Below are 27,261 nucleotides of genomic sequence, written 5' to 3' on the forward strand. Positions count from 1 at the left end.
AATTTTGGAAACAATTTTTTTTTTTGTTAGGGAGTTATAAGGGTTAAAAGTTGACCAGCAATTTCTCATTTTTACAACACCATGTTTTTTTTAGGGACCACATCACCTTTGAAGTGATTTTGAGGGGTCTATATGATAGAAAATAACCAAGTGTGACACCATTCTAAAAACTGCACCCCTCAAGCTGCTCAAAACCACATTCAAGAAGTTTATTAACCCTTTACGTACTTCACAGGAACTAAAACAATGTGGAAGAAAAAAATTAACATTTTACTTTTTTTTGCAAACATTTTACTTCAGAACCATTTTTTTTAATTTTCACAAGTGTAAAAACAGAAATTTAACCACAAATTTTGTTGTGCAATTTTTCCTGAGTACGCCGATACCCCATATGTGGAGGTAAACCACTGTTTGGGCGCACCGCAGAGCTTGGAAGTGAAGGAGCACCGTTTGACTGTTTCAATGCAGAATTGGCTGGAATTGAGATCGGACGCCATGTCGCGTTTGGAGAGCCCCTAATGTGCCTAAACAGTGGAAACCCCCCACAAGTGACACCATTTTGGAAACTAGACCCCCCAAGGAACTTATCTAGATGTGTGGTGAGCACTTTGAACCCCCAAGTGCTTCACAGAAGTTTATAACGTAGAGCCGTGAAAATAAAAAATCGCATTTGTTTTCACAAAAATGATTTTTTCGCCCACAAATTCTTATTTTCACAAGGGTAACAGGAGAAATTAGACCACAAAAGTTGTTGTGCAATTTCTCCTGAGTACGTCGATACCCCATATGTGGAGGTAAACCACTGTTTGGGCGCACCGCAGAGCTTGGAAGTGAAGGAGCACCGTTTGACTTTTTCAATGCAGAATTGGCTGGAATTGAGATCGGATGCCATGTCGCGTTTGGAGAGTCCCTGATGTGCCTAAACAGTGGAAACCCCCCACAAGTGATACCATTTTGGAAACTAGACCCCCCAAGGAACTTATCTAGATGTGTGGTGAGCACTTTGAACCCCCAAGTGCTTCACAGAAGTTTATAACGTAGAGCCGTGAAAATAAAAAATCTCATTTTTTCTACAAAAATGATCTTTTTGCCCCCAAATTTTTATTTTCACAAGGGTAACAGGAGAAATTAGACCACAAAAGTTGTTGTGCAATTTCTCCTGAGTACGTCGATACCCCATATGTGGAGGTAAACCACTGTTTGGGCGCACCGCAGAGCTTGGAAGTGAAGGAGCACCGTTTGACTTTTTCAATGCAGAATTGGCTGGAATTGAGATCGGATGCCATGTCGCGTTTGGAGAGTCCCTGATGTGCCTAAACAGTGGAAACCCCCCACAAGTGATACCATTTTGGAAACTAGACCCCCCAAGGAACTTATCTAGATGTGTGGTGAGCACTTTGAACCCCCAAGTGCTTCACAGAAGTTTATAACGTAGAGCCGTGAAAATAAAAAATCTCATTTTTTCTACAAAAATGATCTTTTTGCCCCCAAATTTTTATTTTCACAAGGGTAACAGGAGAAATTAGACCACAAAAGTTGTTGTGCAATTTCTCCTGAGTACGTCGATACCCCATATATGGGGGTAAACCACTGTTTGGGCGCACCGCAGAGCTTGGAAGAGAAGGAGTGTCGTTTTACTTTTTCAATGTAGAATTGGCTGGAATTGAGATCGGACGCCATGTCACGTTTGGAGAGCCGCTGATGTGCCTAAACAGTAGAGACCCCCCACATATGACACCATTTTGGAAACTAGACCCCTTAAGGAACTTATCTAGATGTGTGGTGAGCACTTTAAACCCCCAGGTGCTTCACAGAAGTTTATAACGTAGAGCCGTGAAAATAAAAAAATCGCATTTTTTCTACAAAAATGATCTTTTTGCCTCCAAATTTTTATTTTACCAAGGGTAACAGGAGAAAATGGACCCCAGAAGCTGTTGTACAATTTGTCTTGAGTACGCCGACACCCCATATGTGGGGGTAAACCACTGTTTGGGCGCATGGCTGAGCTCGGAAGCAAAGGAGCGCCATTTGACTTTTCAATGCAAAATTGACTGGAATTGAGATCGGACGCCATGTCGCGTTTGGAGAGCCCCTGATGTGCCTAAACAGCAGAAACCCCCCAAAAGTGACCCCATTTTGGAAACTAGACCCCCCATGGAACTTATCTAGATGTGTAGTGAGAACTTTGAATGCCCAAGTGCATCACAGAAGTTTATAATGCAGAGTCGTGAAAATAAAAAATATATATTTTTTAACAATAAAGATTTTTTAGCCCCCAAGTTTTTATTTTCACAAGGGTAACAAGAGAAATTGGACCCCAAAAGTTGTTGTCCAATTTGTCCTGAGTATGCTGGTACCCCATATGTGGGGGTAAACCACTGTTTGGGCGCATGGCAGAGCTCGGAAGGGAAGGAGTGCCATTTTGGAATGCAGACTTTGATAGAATTGTCTGCGGGCGTTATGTTGCCTTTGCAGACCCCTAATGTACCTAAACAGTAGAAACCCCCAACAAGTGACCCCATTTTGGAAAATAGACCCCCCAAGGAACTTATCTAGATGTGTGGTGAGCACTTTGAACCCCCAAGTGCTTCACAGAAGTTTATAACGTAGAGCCGTGAAAATAAAAAATCTCATTTTTTCTACAAAAATGATCTTTTTGCCCCCAAATTTTTATTTTCACAAGGGTAACAGGAGAAATTAGACCACAAAAGTTGTTGTGCAATTTCTCCTGAGTACGTCGATACCCCATATGTGGAGGTAAACCACTGTTTGGGCGCACCGCAGAGCTTGGAAGTGAAGGAGCACCGTTTGACTTTTTCAATGCAGAATTGGCTGGAATTGAGATCGGATGCCATGTCGCGTTTGGAGAGTCCCTGATGTGCCTAAACAGTGGAAACCCCCCACAAGTGATACCATTTTGGAAACTAGACCCCCCAAGGAACTTATCTAGATGTGTGGTGAGCACTTTGAACCCCCAAGTGCTTCACAGAAGTTTATAACGTAGAGCCGTGAAAATAAAAAATCTCATTTTTTCTACAAAAATGATCTTTTTGCCCCCAAATTTTTATTTTCACAAGGGTAACAGGAGAAATTAGACCACAAAAGTTGTTGTGCAATTTCTCCTGAGTACGTCGATACCCCATATATGGGGGTAAACCACTGTTTGGGCGCACCGCAGAGCTTGGAAGAGAAGGAGTGTCGTTTTACTTTTTCAATGTAGAATTGGCTGGAATTGAGATCGGACGCCATGTCACGTTTGGAGAGCCGCTGATGTGCCTAAACAGTAGAGACCCCCCACATATGACACCATTTTGGAAACTAGACCCCTTAAGGAACTTATCTAGATGTGTGGTGAGCACTTTAAACCCCCAGGTGCTTCACAGAAGTTTATAACGTAGAGCCGTGAAAATAAAAAAATCGCATTTTTTCTACAAAAATGATCTTTTTGCCTCCAAATTTTTATTTTACCAAGGGTAACAGGAGAAAATGGACCCCAGAAGCTGTTGTACAATTTGTCTTGAGTACGCCGACACCCCATATGTGGGGGTAAACCACTGTTTGGGCGCATGGCTGAGCTCGGAAGCAAAGGAGCGCCATTTGACTTTTCAATGCAAAATTGACTGGAATTGAGATCGGACGCCATGTCGCGTTTGGAGAGCCCCTGATGTGCCTAAACAGCAGAAACCCCCCAAAAGTGACCCCATTTTGGAAACTAGACCCCCCATGGAACTTATCTAGATGTGTAGTGAGAACTTTGAATGCCCAAGTGCATCACAGAAGTTTATAATGCAGAGTCGTGAAAATAAAAAATATATATTTTTTAACAATAAAGATTTTTTAGCCCCCAAGTTTTTATTTTCACAAGGGTAACAAGAGAAATTGGACCCCAAAAGTTGTTGTCCAATTTGTCCTGAGTATGCTGGTACCCCATATGTGGGGGTAAACCACTGTTTGGGCGCACGGCAGAGCTCGGAAGGGAAGGAGCGCCATTTTGCAATGCAGACTTTGATAGAATTGTCTGCGGGCGTTATGTTGCGTTTGCAGACCCCTAATGTACCTAAACAGTAGAAACCCCCACAAGTGACCAAATTTTGGAAACTAGACCCCCTAAGGAACTTATCTAGATATGTGGTGAGAACTTTGAAAGCTCAAGTGCTTCACAGAAATTTATAATGCAGAGTAGTGAAAATAAAAAAATATATTTTTTTCCAACAAAAAAGATTTTTAGCCCCCAAGTTTTTATTTTCACAAGGGTAACAGGAGAAATTGGACCCCAAAAGTTGTTGTCCAATTTATCCCGAGTACGCTGATGCCCCATATGTGGGGGTAAACCACTGTTTGGGCGCACGGCAGAGCTCAAAAGGGAGGGAGTACCATTTGACTTTTTTAGCGCAAAATTGGCTGTCGTGTTTGGAGACCCCCTGATGTACCTAAACAGTGGAAACCCCCCAATTCTAACTCCAACCCTAACCCCAACACAGCCCTAACCCTAATCTCAACCCGATCCATAATCCTAATCACAACCCTAACGATAATCACAACCCTAACCCCAAAACAGCCCTAATCTCAACCCTAACCATAACCCTAATCAAAACCCTAAATCCAACACACCCCTAACCCTAATCCCAACCCTAACCCTAATCCCAACCCTAATCCCAAACGTAACACTAATCCCAACCCTAATCCAAACCCTAACCCTAATCCCAACTCTAACCCTAACTTTAGCCCCAACCCTAACTTTAGCCCCAACCCTAACCATAACTTTAGCTCCCGTCGTCACAAAAAAAGTTCAATGTAACCTTTTTTTTGTACGTCGCGTCCGCCATTTCCGCGGATGCGTGGCCGTAACTCTGCCCCCTCCTCCCCAGGACATAGACTGGGCAGCGGATGCGTTGAAAAACTGCATCCGCTGCCCACTTGTGCACAATTTTCACAACGTGCGTCGGTACATCAGGCCGACGCATTGCGACCGCCCCGTACCGACGCAAGTGTGAAAGAAGCCTTAGGCTACTTTCAGACATAGCGCATTTTTGAGCGCTATTTTGCGGGCGCTTTTCAAAAATGCGCAATGTCATTTTCGTCTGCCGGCAAAGTGAATGAGAAATTCACTTTGCCGTTCAGACACACCGCAAAAAAACGCGGCGCTTTTGTCTGCAAACACGCCGGCGTAAAAAGAATTGACATGTCAATTCTTTACGCAGCGGCGTGTCTGCGTATCCCCCTAGGGCCCCATATTACCTTCCACACACAGCGCCTTTGTCCTGGGTGTCGGCGTCTTTGTACGGAGGGGTTGACACCCAGGACCGGACGTGACGTCGGACAGGAAGAGGGAAGCCCCCGCCCCCCAGTGAAGCAGCATGGAGTCCTTCTGTGTGTGTGTGTGTGCGTGTGTGTGCGTGTGTGTGTCCCCATGCGACGCTAGTGCCACCATTGTGCTAAGTCGCCGTATGGGACTACTACTCCCATCCGGTATTAGGATGGGAGAGTTGTCCCTGTGTCCGGCGACTTAGCACAATTGTAAAGTTACACAAAACACCTACACACAATACACATACATGACACACAGTACATACAACATATAACACAGAGTATATACTCACCAACAGCACACTTGTAGGCGAAGCCCTCGATCCTCCAGGAAAAAATCCAAAAATAATAAACCAAATTCATACTCCCTGTCCGCAGAATCCATAAAACGAGTGTCCCACGCCGATCGGCTGCTCTCCGGCGATACACTGCCAGGAGCGAAGCTCCTAGCAGTGTATCGCGTACTGTTCCGGAGTTCAATGACTCCGGCGTCTCGGTTAACAGCAGTACAGCTGCGTTGAACTTTCCCACGCAGCACTGCCGTTAAGCGAGAGTGCCGGGGTCAATGACCGCCGGTAAACTCGCTCGCGCATGCGCAGTGACACACCGACAGGAACTATGGCTCCTGTCAGTGTGTTGCTGCAGCCGTGGAGAGCAGACATATCTCTGGATGTGTCTGTTCTCCATGGAAAATCTTGATACGTGGCACTTAAATATGTGGCAATTAAATACGTGACACGTGGCACTTATACGTGATACGTGTCACTTAAATACGTGGCACTGAAATACGTGATACGTGGCACTTTGATACGTGGCACGTGTCACTTAAATACGTGGCACGTGGCACTGAAATATGTGGCACGTGGCACTTTGATACGTGGCACGTGTCTCTTAAATACGTGGCACGTGGCACTGAAAGATGTGGCACGTGGCACTTTGATACGTGGCACGTGGCACTTTGATACGTGGCACGTGGCACTGAAATATGTGGCACGTGGCACTTTGATACGTGGCACGTGGCACTTTGATACGTGGCACGTGGCACTTTGATACGTGGTACGTGGCACTTTGATACGTGGCACTGAAATATGTGGCACGTGGCACTTTGATACGTGGCACGTGGCACTTTGATACGTGGCACGTGGCACTTTGATACGTGGCACGTGGCACTTTGATACGTGGCACTGAAATATGTGGCACGTGGCACTTTGATACGTGGCACGTGTCACTTAAATACGTGGCACGTGGCACTGAAATATGTGGGACACGTCGCACAAAAAAGTTACATGTAGTTTTTTTTGTGTCGACGGTCCGCCGAAGCACAACGCATCCGTCGCACGACGGATGCGACATGTGGCAATCCGTCGCAATGCGTCGCTAATGCAAGCCAATGGAGAAAAAACGCATCCTGCAAGCACTTTTGCAGGATGCGTTTTTTCTCCAACGACGCATTGCGACGGAAGCCAAAAAACGCTAGTGTGAAAGTAGCCTAACCCTAACCCTAGCCCTAACCCTAACCCTAAATTTAGCCCCAACCCTAACCCTAACTCTAACCCTAACCCTAACTCTAACCCTAACCCTAACCCTAACCCTAATTTTAGCCCCAACTTGTCTTCTCCTGCCGGCCGGCAGATGGCAGCAGATGGCGGGCGCACTGCGCATGCGCCCGCCATGATGAAAAAGCCGGCTGGCAGGAGAAGACAGAAGAGGACCCAGGGACCCCGGGTGAGTATGATAGGGTCCCCGAATCCCCCTATTTCTCTGTCCTCTGATGTGCGATCACATCAGAGGACAGAGAAATAACTGATCGCTTTTTTTTTTTTTTGCGGTCGCCGGTAAACTGTTAATTACCGGCGATCGCAAAGCAGGGGTCGGTGCAAATCGACCCCGATCATGTTCTTTGGGGTCTCGGCTACCCCCGGCAGCCGAGACCCCAAAGAACATCCGGGTGCCGGGCGGCGGGCGCACTGCGCGTGCGCCCGCCATTTTTTCCCGGAAAAAAGATGGCGGCGCCCATGGGGAGACACGAGGAGCACCGGGGGAGGTAGGTAAGTATTGGGGGGCTATTGGGGGCCATCGGGGACCACATTTCTCTGTCCTCCGATGTGCGATCACATCGGAGGACAGAGAAATTAAACGGCAAATCGCGTTTTTTTTTTTTTTGTTGCGACCGCCGGTAAACGGTTAATTACCGGCGATCGCAACTCGGGGGTCGGTAAAAACCCCCCGAATCATGTTCTCTGGGGTCTCGGCTACCCTCGGCAACCGAGACCCCAGAGAAAATCCGACTCTGGGGGGCGCTATTCACTTTTTCCACAGCGCCGTTAATTAACGGCGCTGTGGTTTAAGTACCCTTAGCGGCCGCCGTTAAAAGGCGTATCGGCGGTCGTTAAGGGGTTAAAGGCATAGTAATCTTAATGTATGTAAACTTTTGATAATCTTTAATAAAAATGTTTTAAAACGTTCTCTCGCTCTCATTATTCTGGCATTTGGCAAATATTAATAATTATTGTAATCCTTATTGACCTAAAATTGGAAAGGTTTATTTTGATTTCATGTCATATATTGAGAAAAACATGCATATGTGTCTTTTTAGATAGCGTATGTAAAATTCTAGCTTCAACTATATATACAGTTGTGCTCAAAAGTTTACATTCCATGGCAGAATTTTTGCTTTCTTGGCCTTTTTTTCAGAGAATATGAATGATAACACCAAAACTTTTTCTCCACTCATGGTTAGTGGTTGGTTGAAGCCATTTATTGTCAAACTACTGTGGTTTATCTTTTTAAATCATAATGACAACCCAAAACATCTAAATGACCCTGATCAAAACTTCACATACCCTGGTGATTTTGGCGTGATAACATGCACAGACGTTGACACAAATGGGTTTGAATGGCTACTAAAGGTAACATCCTCACCTGTGACCTGTTTGCTTGTAATCAGTGTGTGTGCATAAAAACTGAGTGACTTTCTGGGATCCAGAGAGACTCTTGCATCTTTCATCCAGCCACTGACGTTTCAAGACTGTCAGTCATGGAGAAAGCAAAAGAATTGTGAACGGATCTACGGGAAAAGGTAGTTGAACTGTATAAAACAGGAAAGGGATACAAATAAAAATTGATAATGCCATTCAGCAGCGTTCAAACTGTGATTAACAAATGCAAAATTAGGGCTCTGTAAAAACAAAACCACAGTCAGGTAGACCAACAAAAATGTCGTCAACAACTGCCAGGAAAATTTTTCGGAATGCAAAGAAAAACCCAAAAATAACATCAGCTGAAATACACAACTCTCTGAAAACTATCAGTGTGGCTGTTTCAAGATGCACAATAAGGAGGCACTTGAAGAAAAATGGGCTGCATGGTCTAGTCGCCACAAAGTAGCTCGCCTACAATACGCAAAACAGCACAGAGACAAGCCTCAAAACTTCTGGAACAGGGTAATTTGGAGTGATGAGACCAAAATTGAACTTTTTAACCATAATCATAAACGTTACATTTGGAGAGAGGTTAACAAGGCCTATGATGAAAGAAACACCATTCCTATTGTAAAGCACGGAGGTGGAACGCTGATGTTTTGGGGATGTGTGAGCTACAAAGGCACAGGAAACTTGATCAAAGTTGAAGGAAAGATGAATGCAGCATTTTATCAACAAATACTGGAGGTAAATTTGCAATCATCAGCCCGCAAGCTGTGCTTGGGACGTACTTAGACGTTCCAACATGACAATGATCCATAACACAAGGCCAAGTCGACCTGTCATTAGCTACAGCAGAACAAAGTGAAGATTCTGGAGTGACCATCTCAGTCTCCTGATCTCAATATCATTGAGACACTCTAGGGAGATCTCAAGCACACAGTTCATTCTAGACAGCCAAGGAATTTACAGGAACTGGAGGCTTTGTGCCAAGAAGAGTGGGCAGCTTCACCATCTGAGAAAATAAAAAACCTCATTCATAACTACCACAAAAGACTTTAAGCTGTCATTTATGTTAGAGGGGGAAAAACACGGAATTAAGAAATGGGGTATGTGAACTTTTTGATCAGGGACATTTGGATGTTTTGGATTGTCATTATGATTTAAAAAGAGAAAACACAGTAGTTTGACAATAAATGGCTTCACCATTCCCAGTGGCTTCACCCAACCACTAGCCATGAGTGGAGAAAAAGTTTTGGTGTTATCATTCATATTCTGTAAAAAAAAAAAAAAAGGTCAAGAAAGCAAAAATACTGCCGGATATGTAACCTTTTTAGCACAACTAATATACTATATATACAGATCTGGCAAAAAAACAAGAGACCAATGCAGAGTTTAACCCCTTCCTGACCTGTGACACCACGTAGGCGTCATCAAAGTCGGTGCCAATCCGACCTGTGACGCCTATGTGGCATCATGGAGGGATCACGTCCCTGCAGATCGGGTGAAAGGGTTAACTCCAATTTCACCCGATCTGCAGGGTCAGGGGGAGTGGTACTTCAGCCCAGGGGGGGTGGCTTCACCTCCCCCCCCGTGGCTACGATCGCTCTGATTGGCTGTTGAAAGTGAAACAGCAAATCAGAGCGATTTGTGATATTTTACCTATGAAAACTGGTGAAATATTACAATCCAGCCATGGCCGATGCTGCAATATCATCGGCCATGGCTGGAAACCCTGATCTGCCCCCCATCGCCAGCGATCGCCTCCCCAGTCCTCCGTCCTGTGCTCCGCTCCCCTCCGTCCGCCTGTCCGCTCTCCCATCCTCCTGTCCGCTCCCCCGTGCTCCAATCCCACCCCCCGTGCTCCGATCCCCCTCGTACTCCAATCCCCCCTCGTGCTCCAATCCCCCCTCGTGCTCCAATCCCCCCTCATACTTACCGAGCCTCCCGGTGTCCGTCCGTCTGCTCCATGGGCACCGCCATCTTCCAAAATGGCGAGCGCATGCGCAGTTCTGATCACTGTGATAAAACCTATGACAGTGATAAAAATAAAAAAAAAAATAGTAAATGAACCCCCACTTTATCACCCCCATAGGTAGGGACAATAATAAAATAAAGAAAATATATTTACTTTTATTTTGCCACCAGGGTTAGGGTTAGAACTAGGGTTAGGGTTAGAACTAGGGTTAGGGTTAGGGCTAGGGTTAGAGTTAGGGCTAGGGTTAGAGTTAGGGTTAGAATTCAGGTTAGGGTTAGAATTAGGCTATGTGCACAAGGTGCGGATTTGGCTGCGGATCCGCGGCGGATTGGCCGCTGCGGATTCGCAGCAGTTTTCCATCACGTTTAGAGTACCATGTAAACCTATGGAAAACCAAATCCGCTGTGCCCATGGTGCGAAAAATACAGCTTTGAAACGCTGCATTGTAGTTTCTGCAGCATGTCAATTCTTTGTGCGGATTCCGCAGCGTTTTACACCTGTTCCTCAATAGGAATCCGCAGATGAAATCCGCACAAAAAACACTGGAAATCCGCGGTAAATCCACAGGTAAAACGCAGTGCATTTTACCTGCGGATTTTTCAAAAATGGTGCGGAAAAAAGATTAGGCTTGTGGTTAGGGTTATGGTTAGGGGTGTGTTGGGGTTAGGGTTGTGGTTAGGGTTGGGATTAGGGTTAGGGTTGGGAATAGGGTTAGGATTAGGGTTAGGGGTGTGTCGGGGTTAGGGTTGTGGTTAGGGGTGTGTTGGGGTTAGGGTTGTGATTAGGGTTATGGCTAGAGTTGCGATTAGGGTTAGGGGTGTGTTGGGGTTAGTGTTGGAGTTAGAATTAAGGGGTTTCCACTGTTTAGGCACATCAGGGGTCTCCAAACGCAACATGGCGCCACCATTGAATCCAGCCAATCTTGCGTTCAAAAAGTCAAATGGTGCTCCATCCCTTCCAAGCCCTGACGTGCGCCCAAACAGTGGTTTACCCCCACATATGGGGTACCAGCATACTCAGGACAAACTGGGCAACAACTATTGGGGTCCAATTTCTCCTGTTACCCTTGCTAAAATAAAAAATTGCTTGCTAAAACAATTTTTGAGGAATGAAAAATTATTTTTTATTTTCACGGCTCTGCATTGTAAACTTCTGTGAAGCACTTGGGGGTTCAAAGTGCTCACCGCATATCTAGATAAGTTCCTTGGGGGGTCTAGTTTCCAAAATGGGGTCACTTGTGTGGGGGGGTTCTACTGTTTAGGCACATCAGAGGCTCTGCAAATGCAATGTGACGCCTGCAGACCATTCCATCAAAGTCTGCATTTCAAAACGTCACTACTTCCCTTCTGAGCCCCGACGTGTGCCCAAACAGTGGTTTACCCCCACATATGGGGTATCAGCGTACTCAGGACAAACTGGGCAGCACCTTTAGGGGTCCAATTTCTCCTGTTACTCTTGTGAAAAGAAAAAATTGAGGGCTAAAAAAGAATTTTTGAGGAAAGAAAAATGATTTTTTATTTTTACGGCTCTGCGTTATAAACTTCTGTGAAGCACTTGGGGGTTTAAAGGAGTCACCACACATCTAGATTAGTTCCATGGAAGATCTAGTTTCCAAAATGGGGTCATATGTGGGGGAGCTCCAATGTTTAGGCATACAGGGGCTCTCCAAACGTGACATGGTGACATGGTGTCCACTAACGACTGGAGCTAATTTTTCATTCAAAAAGTCAAATGGCGTTCCTTCCCTTCCAAGCCCTGCCGTGTGCCCAAACAGTGGTTTGTGACCACATATGAGGTATCAGTGTACTCAGGAAAAATTGCCCAATACATTTTAGGATCCATTTTATCCTGTTGCCCATGTGAAAATGAAAAAATTGAGGCTAAAATAATTTTTTGGGGAAAAAAAAGGACTTTTTCATTTTTACGGATCAATTTGTGAAGCACCTGGGGTTTCAAAGTGCTCACTATGCATCTAGAAAAGTTCCTTGGGGGGTCTAGTTTCCAAAATAGGGTCACTTGTGGGGGAGCTCCAATGTTTAGGCACACGGGGGCTCTCCAAACACGACATGGTGTCCGCTAAAGATTGGAGCCAATTTTTCATTGAATAAGTCAAATGGCGCTCCTTCCCTTCCGAGCCCTGTCGTGTGCCCAAACAGTGGTTCCCCCTGCCCCCATATGGGGTCCAGTTTCTCTTTTTACCCTTGGGAAAATCAAAAAATTGTTGCTAAAAGATCTTTTTCGTGACTAAAAAGTAAAATGTTCATTTTTTCCTTCCATGTTGCTTCTGCTGCTTTGAAGCACCTGAAGGGTTAATAAACTTTTTGAATGTGGTTTTGAGCACCTTGAAGGGTGCAGTTTTTAGAATGGTGTCACTTTGGGGTATTTTTAGCCATATAGACCCCTCAAACTGACTTCAAATGTGAGGTGGTCCCTAAAATAAATGGTTTTGTAAATTTTGTTGTAAAAATGAGAAATCGCTGGTCAAATTTTAACCCTAACTTCCTAGCAAAAAAAATTTTGTTTCCAAAATTGTGTTGATGTAAAGTAGACATGTGGGAAATGTTATTTATTAACTATTTTGTGTCACATAACTCTCTCGTTTAACAGAATAAAAATTCTAAATTTGAAAATTGTGAAATTTTCAAAATTTTCGCCAAATTTCCATTTTTTCCACAAATAAACGCAAAAATTATCGACCTAAATTTACCACTAACATGAAGCCCAATATGTCACGAAAAAACAATCTCAGAACCGCTAGGATCCGTTGAAGCGTTCCTGAGTTATTACCTCATAAAGGGACACTGGTCAGAATTGCAAAAAACGGCCAGGTCATTAAGGTCAAAATAGGCTGGGGCATGAAGGGGTTAATAAAAATCAGCTTCTCTACATGTCTCACAGCCATTCCTTCCCAGTGTCAGTTGAATTCCAACCAGAGCACACCTTATTCTACTTAATGAGCTTCTGATTAGGTGATCACCTGAACCAAATCTTATTTAACAAAGGAAAGTGTAAAAAACCCTGCTGTGTTGTTTACAATCCTCTTGCAATAGGACAAGCTGGATGGCAAAACAAGTGCTAGTAATAGCCCAAAAGTAATAGGAATGAAAAAATGACGTTTAACCATACCAAAGGAGTTGAAAAGAAAAGTCTTGAGTGAGGAAACGAAGGGCTCAATTCTGGCTTTACTAGCAGAACACAGTGAGCATCATGTTGCCGCATCCTTAAAATTTCTAAGATGGCAGTCCATTACAACAAGGTCAAGCAGCAGACATTGGGGACAACAAAGCTATAGACCGGCAGAGGGCGAAAACAACTCTCCACTGACCATGATGACCATCATCTTATTCAAATGTCACTCAGCAACTGCAGGATGACATCAAGTGACCTACAAAAGGAATGGCAAATGGCAGCTGGGGTGAAGTGCATGGCAAGAACAGTTCGTAACAGGTTCCTAGAGGCAGGACTCAAGTCATGTAAAGCTAGAAAAAAGCCTTTCATCAATGAAAATCAAAGGAAAGCCAGGCTAAAGTTTGCCAAAGACCATAAGGATTGGACCATAGAGAACTAGAGTAAGGTAATCTTCTCTGATGAGTCTAATTTTCAGCTTTGCCCAACACCTGGTAATCTAATGGTTAGACGGAGACCTGGAGAGGCATACAAGTCACAGTGTCTTGCACCAACTGTGAAATTTGGTGGAGGATCAGTAATGATCTGGGGATGCTTCAGCAAGGCTGGAATTGGGCAAGTTAATCTTTGAGAAGGACGTATGAATCAAGTCGCATACAAGGTTATCCTGGAAAAACAGTTGATCCCTTCTGCTCAGGCAATGTTCCCCAACTCTGAGGACTGTTTTTTCCAGCAGGACAATACGCCATACCACACAGCTAGTTCAATCAAGGTGTGGATGAAGGACCACCACATCAAATCTCTGTCATGGCCAGCCCAATCTCCAGACCTGAACCCCATTGAAAACCTCTGCAATGTAATCAAAAGGAAGATGGATAGTCACAAGCCATCAAACAAAGAAGAACTGCTTAAATTTTTGTACCAGGAATGGCATAAGGTCACCCAAAAGCAGCGTGAAAGACTGGGGGAAAGCATGCCAAGATGCATGAAAGCTGTGATTAAAAATCATGGTTATTCCACAAAATATTGATTTCTGAACTCTTCCCGAGTTAAAACATTAGTATTGTTGTTTCTAAATGATTATGAACTTGTTTTTTTTCGACATTTCTCATTTTCAGAAAATAAATACAAAATTTATTGCTTGGAACTTCGGGGAAAAATCAGACAAGCTGAAAATTTTGCAGTGGTCTCTTAATTTTTGCCAGAGCTATATATATATATATATATATATATATATATATATATATATATATATATATATATATATATATATATATATATATATATTGCGCAGGAGTTCGCATCTCGGCTTCAGGAAAATGGCCGCCGCGATCTCCATCTGCGCACGCGCGGCATCCCGCGGCCATTTTCCTGAAGCCCTGTGCAGCAGAGCACTCCATCTGCGCACGCGCGGCCTCAGGAAGATGGCCGCCCCCACCAATGACCAGGGGAATAGCGCAGATCGCGCTCTTTTTCTTCACCTGCGCAGTGGATTCGGCAGTTGGACATGCGCAAACCTCTACGCCACCAACGGAAAGATAAGCAAGATCTGGGGGAAGAAACAGCGATGTCACCACGCCCATTTGACCAGACCAGCGTGAGTGACAGCCCCAAACGGCGACTTTACAAAGGTATTTCGGCAGCATAGGTGGGGAATAAAGGCACAAAAAAGACACTAATGTAAAGCACAGCTCTGCCCCTATTTAACGGTATTTTTATCTCATCTTTAAAAAACGGGGTGACAGGTTCCCTTTAAGTTTTCAATTGCTTTATTAAAAAAACCGAACTGCATAAACCAGTGCAAAATTAGGTAAACATACATGGTCTTTCTGGCGTAACGGGAAAAACAAAAAAGTTTCTTCAGCTGGCCGCTATATGTGTAGAGACCTCTATGCGGAGGAATGTATTTAGTTTTGTGCCATATGTGGAGATATCAGTAACGTGGCACTATACTATGAATATGTATATATGTATCATCATTGCGTGGTCCAACTGATAGAGGTCACACATCAGTATTTCTACACATAAGAAATGATAGGGAAGTGTGTAGTATACTTGTTTGTACACACTATCTAGTTTGTTTACATGTCTTCATTATACATAGGCCTCAGGATATTATCCATCTGACTATGTGTTCTAGATAGTTAGTTGTTTATTAGGCTACTTGTCTGCACTATCTAGCCTAATTTATAATCCTTTACTATATATAGGCCTAGTATATTATCCATCTAACTATGTATATTTTGTTTTTTAGATAGTCAGTTATTCATTAGGTTATTCATATTGAGTAAGGGCTAATAATTTCAGCTAAGAATTTTTTTCATAGCTACTAATAAATCAATCCAGGATAGTGGTCTAGTACAACAATTGTTGTCCTTTTCTATCAGATTTTTGCTAGTGTACAACATCTTATAAGAAGAAAAAGATTTAAAACACCACTTACACACTTCTCTACTTTCTCACCTACTGTTTCATCATCTATCGCACCCCCTGCCACCACAGGGTTTGATAGGGTGAGCAGGGACAGCCGCCGACGAGTGGGGGCGCCAGTGCGCAGGTCTAGGGTGCCAACCTCCGCTGTTAGGTAGGTCTAGATAGGCCAGCTTAGGGGTAGGCACCCCCCTGGTTATTTTCTGCGTTGGGTGTTGGTGTGATGCTTATGAGTTATGGTATTAGATTTTAACATATTATAAATAAAGATTTATTGTTTTAATTGTAAAAAAATTGAAGGGATCTCTGTGAGCTAATTAATGATTTATCCCTCTGGTATATTTATTTCAAGTTGGTAAATAAGTTAGAAAAACAAAAAAGCTTGCAGTACAGTCTGTATGGCTGCAGGGATCTGCCCCCTCAGGTGAACAAAACAAGGTTCAGTTCTCTTGAACAAGAGCACAACTCTGCAGATTTCATCTCCAGACACATCAAACATGGACCTTCTGGACTGCACCCTGGGGTGAACAGCCTTCCCTCCACTCTTCAGCTGTTCATAAAAATCTAGCCCTTAATATGGCCGATTAACCCCTCTCAGCACTTAGTAAGCTGGAGCAATTTTCCAGGTTCATATAACTGAGGCTAACATACATATATTTATTTATCCACTCTATCATCTATATCTATCTCTAATGACAACAAATAAAGATTGTAATTATAAAACAATCTTCACATAGGAAATGTTCTGCACCCCGTTCTCTTGCACTTACCTGCTATATTTCACATCTTTGCAGGAAGTAATAACAATTATCCCAGAAACAGCAGCAAGAACTCCGTGAACAGAAGAAACAATTCTGCAAGACAAAAGAAATATGTCTTATACATGTTGTCTCAAGTTCTCAATCAGGATCGCACTACTCCCCTGCCTTTTGCCTTTCTGCTTGTCGCGGTACGGAGTGGTGCTCTCCCTGTATGACATTTTGTACCGGTAGTATCCTGCTGCCACTGGCTTGAACTCTGCACTTTCTGTTGTTCGCAGCAGATGTACCATTGCCTCTGCCACAAAGAAGCACAGTAGCACAGAAACTTGCCTATCCAGCAACCGAACCAGCTTCTGAGCAGCGCTTACAAGGTCTATTAGAGAAAGCTTGTAAGCGCTGTGCTACTTGTCTATGACACTGGCCACCGCAGGTAGACTGCAGAGGTAGCTGGTAACCTAGGCATGACAAGTGAGCTATAAAATTACAGAACACTCTATTCTCCGGTAACAGACAAGAGTTTTAATTAGATGTAAATAGCAAAGTTACTTGTTGAAGAACTTGAAACAAACTACCGTATTTAATTCTTTAGCCATCATAACCACTGCGAGCCAGAGGGTCAAACTGATTTCATACCAAGGTTTTTTATTGTGGCATGCTCCTTCAAACGCTGTACTATGGTGGCGGTGCTTCTAATAAAGGTGTACTCCTTTTTTTTATACCATATGAACCCATCACACAAAGGCACTATAGTACTGCACCATTAAGTCTGATTTCTGAATGTGGCTTATTAGTCACAACCCTAGTTAAAACTATTACTCTTTTTCTAAAGAAACAGATCTGTAATGCTTGGCCCCAAACTGTGCACGAAAAGTAAAAATGGAGGGTTTCTGAAAATACCAGATTCTCCTACCCACTTACAAGAGTCCAGAAAGCTGAGAAATGGGGAATTGTTTGGTGGGGTCTTGTACATGCAGAGCAGCTTTAGCCTTGTCTCTGCCAGCATCAAGTTCAACCAAGAAGGAGGAACTCCAGTCAAATTGATCGTAGGACACGGTGCCATAGAGACGTGAGAACATCATATTGGCAAAATCAGTGAACTGAAACCAGCACCAATATCCAGAATTATAACCCTTTGGTACGCTCATAGATTTCTGTAACAAACTCTGACACATTAGTTCCAGAAAAATCAGTGCTAGTCTTCTTACAGTGTTGTGTCAGTGCCAAAAGTCCACTGTCCACCCTTGCTCTCTGTGCACTGCAATGGGTACTAAAAGGAAAAAAGTGCTGTCTGCAACCTCAGATTTACTATATATACTGTCTATACACACACACACGTCTCCATCAGCAGCCTCCATAACACTTCTTTTTTTCCGGTCACATATCCCTCCATCTGCATTCACTTCAAGGCCTGGAGCTCAGTAAGGTCCGTGCAGCAGAATTCACTTACGAGGTGGTGGCGGTTCACAAACCATGACTGAGCTGCTGACACAGCGAATTAGTGAGCTGCTGATTATGCCATTTACAGCTCATTTGTAAAATACCAAGAAAAAAGGATCTGCAGCTAACAGGACAGACACTATAGGAGACCTTCAGAAATCATGTGGGGTCCCTGCCAGGGTTTACAGAACATTTGGCAGCATGAGCATGTTCTACACAATCCTAGGTGGGCGATTTTCATGTTATGGCAAAGGTAATATATGTGATCACCAGAGGCGCACATACTATTGGTGAAACCTGTGCTACCACCCAGTGGCCCACATCCACCTACAAACAGCTTCTGTCAGCTTGCGGAGTGCCAGTGTGGTATCCATCAAAACAGCAGCATTGCCATTTTTCAGTTGCGGTACCGCACCCCAAAAAATGCAATAAACAGCGATCAAAACATCTTATATAGCCCCAAAATGCACAAATATAAACTAAAGCTACACAGGTTAATTGATGGAAAAAGAAAATGTTACCATTTCACCCCACTAAGAATTTGATTCATCTTCTCAGTACATTTTAACTGGTCCCCCAAACAGAAATCATGCAATATATTACAGGCACTAGAAAAGCTAGTGGCCTTAACATGTCCAGGCACATATACTGATGGACATGTACACATATTTATTAAATATTTATATTTATAAGATGGGAATAACGTTTTAAAGAAGTCTAATTGCATTGCTTTTCAGAGTACTTAAAGGGGTTGTCCTGAACGACTATATTGATAACCTATCCTCAGGAAAGGTCATTATTATGAGATCCGAATTAATTCACTTCACCTTTCTGACGTCAATGCGAGCACTGAGGAAAATTTCACACGGCGCTCCCGCTGACGTCAGATAAGTGAAGTCAGTTCATTGGGTGTGAACTCCCAGGACCTGTCTGATGGCACTGCAAGCAGGAGAACTTTCTCACGGTCGCATTGCCCTCAGACAGGGAATAGAAGTTCACAGGGAGACACTGAGCACACAATGCTCAGTGTCTCTTATTGATGGCAGGCTGTATGGTCGCATCATGCAACCATGCAGCCTGCCATCTACATGTAGCAGAGCTAGACCCATCGTGGGACAAATTGATTGGCAGCATCTCTGTGGAAAGGTGAGGAATATATTTTTTTTATTTTTAACTCTTTTGCAGAGGATAAGGGCTTTGGTGGAATGGGTGAGGTCATAAGTATGGTTTAATTAAGATTTATTAAAGGAGTCTGTGTCATTCTTTCAATTAAAGGACTTTATTCTGGGTGTCTATGTTTTAATACAATGTGACGATTGGGTTAGTAATGGGGGCGTCTTATAGATGCCTCTCCATTGCTAACCTCGTAGCTTGATGTCACCTGACAATACAAAGGTACAGGGCAAGTGGGAAGAGCGAGACTAATTGCCACAATTTGCACATCTTAGAGATGCACCTTTCAGGGGGCAGCTGAGAGCTGATGTTTTTAGCCTGGGCGGCGGGGGGGGGGGGGAGGCCAGTATCCATGGCCCCTTCCTAGGCAATTAATATCAGCCCGCAGCTGTTTGCATAGCCTTTGCTGGTTATTAATTATAGGGGGACCCTACGTAATTCATTTTAGGGTCCCCCATTTTAATAGCCAGTAAAGGTTAAGCATACAATTGTGAGCTGATATTAATAGCCTGGGAAGCTCCATGGGTATTAACCCCTTCCCAGGCTATAAATATTGGCACCCAGCTGTCGGCTTTCCCTCTGCTGGTTACGAAAACTAAGAGAGAGTCAACGCAATTTTTTTTAAGAAAAATTATCTTTTATTAATTAAATACATGTACATTAAGCTGCACACACACTGTACTAATTGTATTTGTCACAGACATCTGTATATCTACCTATTCTATTTGTATTTACTGTATGTAATCCATCTATTCTATCCTGTCAGCTCTTGATGTGATTTTTCACTACACGGCTGCTGAATTGCTGACTTTTCATCTATCTATCTATGTAATATATAAACATACCGTATATATTTGTGTATAAGCCGAGATTTTCAGCACACTTTTTTTGTGCTGAAAATGCCCCCCTCGGCTTATACACAAGTCATTGTCCCAGTTTACGGCAAGGGAGGTTGAGCGGCGGAGCAGCGGGTCACAGGAGGTGGCTAAAGCCTGTGCCTGCTGCTGAAGATAAATGAATATTCACTGCACTGTCAATGAATATTAATTTCTCTTATAGCGCGTGCACAGTTATAGCAGGGATCTCACGGGTGCCCGCTCATTACGCTAATGAATATTCACCTGTCTCCACTCCCATAGGCATGAAGAGATGTGAATATTCATTACCTTAATGAGCGGGGACATGTGATCACTCAGCCGCAGGAGCTGCTGGCACCGGAACGAGATGCTGCGAGGGTATGCAGGAAAGGTAAGTAGGATGGTTTTTGTTTTTTTAATGCTTTTCTCATGGGGGCCATACATACAAGGATGGGAATTAGGAGCCATGCAGACAAGGATGGGGATAAGGAGCCATGCAGACAAGGATGGGGATAAGGAGCCATGCAGACAAGGATGGGGATGAGAAAACATGCATACAAGGATGGGGATAAGGAGCCATGCAAACCAGAATACGGATTTGGGGACAATGCATACCCGGCTTATACTCAAATTAATAAGTTTTCCCAGTTTTTAGAGGCAAAATTAGGTGCCTCTGCTTATACTCGAGTCGGCTTATACTCAAGTATATACGGTGTGTATGTATATATATATATATATATATATATATATATATATATATATATATAAATATGTGTGTGTCACTGACATCTATATATCTATGTATCCTATGTGTATATATCTATTCTATTTATTCTATTCTAACCTGTCACAATGTGGTTTTACTGTACACAGCACATGAATTGCTGGCTTTTCAAAGGACACTGGTGCGTAAAAATCAGACAGCACTAGTATTGTCCGAGTGCTGTGCGATTTTTTTCTTGCACCCACAGGCTTGCATTGGAGAGTCTTGGTGACAGTTGCAGCATGCTGTGATTTTACACGCATGGAGAATACGGCTGAGAAAATAAACACTGATGTGAGCTGCCCCATAGATTAACACAGAGCCGAGTGCTATGTGATGTTTTCTCACATAGCACTCGGCAGTATTCTAACGTAGTGTGATGCCAGCCTATCTCTGAAGGAGCTGCAGAGTTCCCAAGCAGAGACTGGAGTATTTGTCGATATGACCACAATAAGCCATACCCTCCATAGAGGTGGCTTCATGGAAGAGTGGGCAGAAAAAAGCTTTTACTTACACATAAAAACTGTAAGGCTCGTTTTGAGTTTACCAAAAGACATGTGGTGCTGCGATCAGATGAGACCAAAAGTGAACTTTTGGGCTACCGAGGTAAACGCTATTTCTGGCGCTAAACCAACAGAGCTCATCACCTCAAGGACATCATCCCCACAGCGATGGTGGTGGCAGCACCATGCTGTGATTATGTTTCTCGGCAGGAAAAATGGTCCGAGTTGAAGGGAAGATGGATGGTGCGAAATACAGGGATATTCTGGAGCAAAATCTGTTTCAGTCCATCAGTGATTTGAGACTGGGATGGAGGATCACCTTCCTACAAGACAATGACCCAAAGCATACTGCTAAAGCAACACTCGAGTGGTTTAAGGGGAAACGTGAAGATGTTTTGCAGTTGCCTAATCAACGCCCAGACCTTAATCCAATTGAGAATCTGTGGTCAGACTTCACGATTGCTGTTCACCAGAGGAAACCATCTACCGTAAATTGAAAGAGCTGGAGCAGTATTGCCTTGTGGAACGGGCAAAGACTTATCCAAAGTGACCTGCTGTTGTAATTGCCGCAAAAGGTGGCTCTACAAAGTACTGGCTTTAGGGGGGATGAATAGTTATGCACACTGAAGTTTTCAGTTATTTTGACGTATTTGTTGTTTGCTGCACAATAAAAAGAAAACCAAATGCTCAGAGCTCTCGGCATGTCCTTTACGTGAACTGATGTAAACTCTCAAAAAACCCCGTGAAATTCCAGCTTGGGAGGCAGCAAAACACGAAAAATGTAAAGGTCGGTGAATACTTTCGCAAGCCACAGTACACTGAACAGTGTGACCTGCGGCTCACTCCAGCAGACCATAACCACCAGAAGTCCAACCAGAGTGGAGAAGATATGTTAAAAGACGGCAGCAGGTAAGTATGAGATTAGGGTCGGGGACCTTAGATTAGAAGCACCACTCCAGTGCTGCAATAAAATAACAAAAACAACCAGTTGGAGTGGTGCTTTAACTACAGCATTTTCATTATTTTGAACAATCCCTTTAACTACTGCTGTATTCTATTCTTCTTACAAGGTTACACTGATAACGTGATTATATTCTATGGTATTTGAATATATGAATGAACAATGAAGTACCGTATGTAAAGTCAAGAATGTTTTACACATTGTGCAAACTCTTACAAGTCTGTATTGTCCTCCATAGTTTGACCTTACAATGACTACTACCCCTATCTGTGTTATTATCATGGCATAGTAACAGCCCCGGCCTGAGCGACCCGATAACAGTCCAAGAGCAAACAAGATACCAGCACTTGAAATAAAAGTACATGATCTACCACATTACAAATCACATCTGTGACGCACACACATTATGCAGGGGCATCCACTATAAGGGCTAGATAGGAGATCCAGTAGTGCTGCAGCGTTCTGTAGTCTTCACAGCCTCATATTCTGCACAGAGTAACATTTTAAATCATAAAGAGAAGTTAGATCTGATAATAAGAACATGAAGCACCTGTAGTCACAAGGGTTGTGGATATTTTTGCATTGCAAATTAATTGGGTTCATTGATTAAAAACCAAAGACCTCATAGCCTGCTTTTATATTGCTTCCTTTTTTGCGTATTTTCATTTGAAAGTTAATTCCTAAGCCATTTTATTTAGTTTTCACTTTGAGCACATTCATTAAATGTGAATATACAGTTGAAACCAGAAGTTTACATACACTATATAAAAAGACACATATGCAAGTTTTTCTCAATATTTGACATGAAATCATAATAAACCTTTCTCGTGTTAGGTTTATTAGGATTACCATAATTATTAATATTTTCCAAATGCCAGAATAATGTTCTTCGCATGAACATGCAGCAGGAATGTCATGTGACCATTGCAACCAATCAATAGCTCTCATATTCTATTCAAACAGAAAGAGAAATTTTTCTTCCTGTTTATATGGAACTAGATGGAGGCCCGATACTATCGGGACGGCGGTAATATCACAATGGGGGCAGGCTTTGCAGCGTTGAGAATCTCCCCATGTGCTCACCCACCTATCCACTCTCTCTTTCCCCGTGTGCTGTGCTCTCTTTGACCTGTCTACCCCATGTGCTATCTGTACAGAACATACCACAGCTGCTCGGCAGGGGAGGAAGCAAAAGACAATACTGACATTACAGCAGATCGCAGAGGATAAATTTTGTGAGGTAAAATATTGTTTAAAAGCAGTCAGTGAGACATTTTACCTGACAAAAGAAATCCTCTGCGATCTCCTGCTGTAATGTCAGTATTATCTTTTGCTTCCTCCCCTGCCAAGGAGATACCACATCTCCTTGGCAGGGGAGGAAGCACACGGTACACGGTCTGACCGTACACGGTCAGACACAGACAATTTTTAAAATTAACTTTCGTTCGTGGGAAAACCCCTTTAATGTGACCGGCTTCCTCTGCCTGTAGACACGTCGTGCATCTGCCTCCGGGATCAGCCAAATGATTCACTGCGCCTGTGCAGAATTCGCGCAAGCGCAGTAAATCAGACCACCGCCATCTTTGTGCAGACAGATAGCGGCAGTCACATTAAAACTGCGCATGTGCTCCTCCTGTCCAAAGATGGCGGCAGTCAGTGAGTCATTTGGCTGATCCCGGCGGCGTGTTCGCAACGGTGTTCCGCTGGTGGTACCGCGCAATAGGCTGAGTACGGTGTATACAGTGTGTGCAGGGGTGGATTAAGGGTAGCCAGGGCCCCGGGCTGTTCAGACACTGTGGGCCCCCCCCCGGTCATGTGACGGGGGGTCATGTGTTGGGGGGGGGGGGTCATGTGACGGGAGGGGGTCATGTGACGGGGGGGGGGGGGGGGTCATATTATACCCGAGCCAGATTATTCTAGAAGAATGGCCGGGCCCTACTCTACTGTAACCTATTAAATATTTGTTAAAATCTGCAATATAATTTAGATATATTTTGACCAATAATATCACATACAAGGAACAAATAACACCGCGCCATGACCAGACCACAAATTACAAACACAGTGATCGAATAATATCACATACAAGGAACAAATACCACCGCACCAGGTCAAGACCACATATTACCACCACTTGGTGACCAAATAGCACATTCAAGGGACAAATACCACAACACCATTTCCAGACCACATATTACCACCACATAGTGACTGAATACTACAATACTGATCAGTAATAATAAAAAAAAAACCACAATACTATCACCATAAGTGCCAGGAGATCTATACTTAGTATGCAGTGTCTGTGTAGAGGTAATACAGAGATCACTGGTGACATTATACACAGGAGCTCTGTATATAGTGTATAGGTAATACAGTGATCACTGGTGACATTGTACACAGGACCTCTGTATATAGTATAGTGTATAGTGTCAATGTATAGGTAACACTGACTCACCAATGACGTCTCTAGGTGAAGTCCTTCATCTTTCATCCAGCACAGACCGCCATCATTTCTTCCAGCCAGGACTCGTTTCTGCAGGAAATAACACAGTTATCTCGAGCTCTGCTTGCAGAACACATTACTTAATTTTTCACAACTTCTACATTACACATGGAGAAAAAAAGGCGATATAGAGTCACTCTGCACAGTAACAGGACCGCCCCCCCCATTTAAAACAGTATACTCAAAAAATAAAATAAATACATCACTGCAGTAATAATATCCCTTAATTAGCCGCTATGGTAATAATATTCCCCACCCTGGCCCCGTGTGTCTCATTCCTGGCTCCTGCCATATGTTCTCCCATCCTGCACTCATGAGTATCCATTCTACCCTGTGTGATCTCCCCATCCTGCCCCATCTGTCTCCATCGTATTCTCCTGCCCCATGATCCAATCATGCACCATGTCTTTCATTCTGCCCTGTGTCTACATTCTGCCCATGCCTCCAGTCCTGCCCCCAGTGTGTCCAGCAATCTGCCCCAGTGTGTCCAGCAATCTGCCCCAGTATGTCCAGCATATTGCCCCAGTAACCAGCAATCTGCCCCAGTGTGTCCAGCATTGCCCCCAGACAGTGTCTCCAGCAATCTGCCCCAGTGTCTGACTCCAGCATATTGCCCCCAGACAGTGTGTTCAACAATCTGCCCCAGTATGTCCAGCATATTGCCCCAGTGTGTCCAGCATATTACCACCAGTGTGTCCTGCAATCTGCCCCAGTATGTCCAATTGTCCAGCATTGCCCCCAGTGTGTCCAGCAATCTGCCCCATTGTCTCCAGCATATTACCCCCAGTGTGTCCAGCAATCTGCCCCAGTATGTCCAGCAATCTGCCCCAGTGTCTCTAGCATTGCCCCAGTGTCTCCAGCAATCTGCCCCAGTGTGTCCTCCAGCATTGCCCCAGTGTCTCCAGCAATCTGCCCCAGTGTGTCCTCCAGCATTGCCCCAGTGTGTCCAGCAATCTGCCCCAGTGTGTCCTCGAGCATTGCCCCAGTGTGTCTCCAGCAATCTGACCGTGTCTCCAGCAATCTGCCCCAGTGTCTCCAGCAATCTGCCCCAGTGTCTCCAGCAATCTGCCCCAGTGTCTCCAGCATTGCCCCAGTGTCTACAGCAATCTGCCCCAGTGTCTACAGCAATCTGCCCCAGTGTCTACAGCATTGCCGCAGTGTCTACAGCATTGCCGCAGTGTCTCCAGCAATCTGCCCCAGTGTCTCCAGCAATCTGCCCCAGTGTCTCCAGCAATCTGCCCCAGTGTCTCCAGCATTGCCCCCAGTGTGTCCAGCAATCTGCCCCAGTGTCTACAGCAATCTGCCCCAGTGTCTACAGCAATCTGCTCCAGTGTCTACAGCAATCTGCCCCAGTGTCTACAGCAATCTGCTCCAGTGTCTACAGCAATCAGCCCCAGTGTCTACAGCAATCAGCCCCAGTGTCTACAGCAATCTGCCCCAGTGCCTACAGCAATCTGCCCCAGTGTCTCCAGCATTGCCCCAGTGTCTCCAGCATTGCCCCAGTGTCTCCAGCATTGCCCCAGTGTCTCCAGCAATCAGCCCCAGTGTCTCCAGCAATCAGCCCCAGTGTCTCCAGCAATCAGCCCCAGTGTCTCCAGCATTGCCCCAGTGTGTCCTCCAGCATTGCCCCCAGTGTGTCCACTGTCCACCGTTAGCTTATTAAAACACAAAACAAAAAAAACCAAAAACAGTCTCCTCACCTTACCAGCGCTCCACGCGGCGAGCTCCCTCCAGCAGCGCACACTCGCCGGCGACTGACAATGACGTCAGACGCCGGCGACGTGTGAGCTGCGGCCGACTTCAGCTGCCAGCCTCCAATTGGCTGGCTGGCGGCTGTTGTTAACTATTGAGGTGCGGGCGCGCACACGCACCTCAATAGGAAAGCGCCGCAGCGCCGGAAGGGGCCCAGTGAGCAGATGAGAAGGGGCCCGATGCGGACCCCCTCTCTCTGCCCACCGGGTCCGGGGGGCGGGGCACATAAATGCCGGCGGGCCGGGCATTCAGTCACACTCCGGCGGATTATCAGAGGGTCAATCTGCGGTGGCCCAGGGCCCCCCCAAGCCACTGGGCCCTGGGCTACCGCCCATATTGACCCTCTGATAATCCGCCCCGGATAATCCGAGTGTGTGTGTGTTGTGTATGGCGTATACAGTGTGTGAGTGTGTGTCCGTGTGGTGCATGTGGCATATACAGTGTGTGTGTGTGGTGCATACGGCATATACAATGTGTGTGTGTTGCATACAGCATATACAGTGTGTGTGTGTGTGTGTGTGTGTGTGTGTGTGTGTGTGTGTGTGTGTGTGTGTGTGTGTGTGTGTGTGTGTGAGAACTTCCACCGCTTGGAATTCTGGGATCCAGACACATCTGGACGGAACAGGATGTGAAGACATTACAAGGTACCGTATATACTCGAGTATAAGCCGAGATTTTCAGCCCAAATTTTTGGGCTGAAAGTGCCCCTCTCGGCTTATACTCGAGTCACGGTCGGCGGGTGTGGGGGAGAGAGGTCTGTCATATACTCACCTGCTTCTGGGGCTC

At 44.6% G+C, this 27,261-nt stretch overlaps 1 protein-coding gene across 1 annotated transcript in view; it reads right to left on the reverse strand.

Moving 5' to 3' along the window:
• The window catches only part of TLCD3A (TLC domain containing 3A), an 83,936-nt gene that overhangs the window by 31,598 nt on the left and 25,077 nt on the right, over positions 1 to 27,261 (reverse strand). The window contains exon 2 of the mRNA XM_077296373.1: positions 16,533 to 16,616. Coding sequence (XP_077152488.1) covers positions 16,533 to 16,616 — 84 coding nt within the window. The remainder of the gene's footprint in view (positions 1 to 16,532; positions 16,617 to 27,261) is intronic.

Source organism: Ranitomeya variabilis, chromosome 3 (assembly GCF_051348905.1).
Source record: "Ranitomeya variabilis isolate aRanVar5 chromosome 3, aRanVar5.hap1, whole genome shotgun sequence".
In the NCBI taxonomy this organism is placed as follows: domain Eukaryota; kingdom Metazoa; phylum Chordata; class Amphibia; order Anura; family Dendrobatidae; genus Ranitomeya; species Ranitomeya variabilis.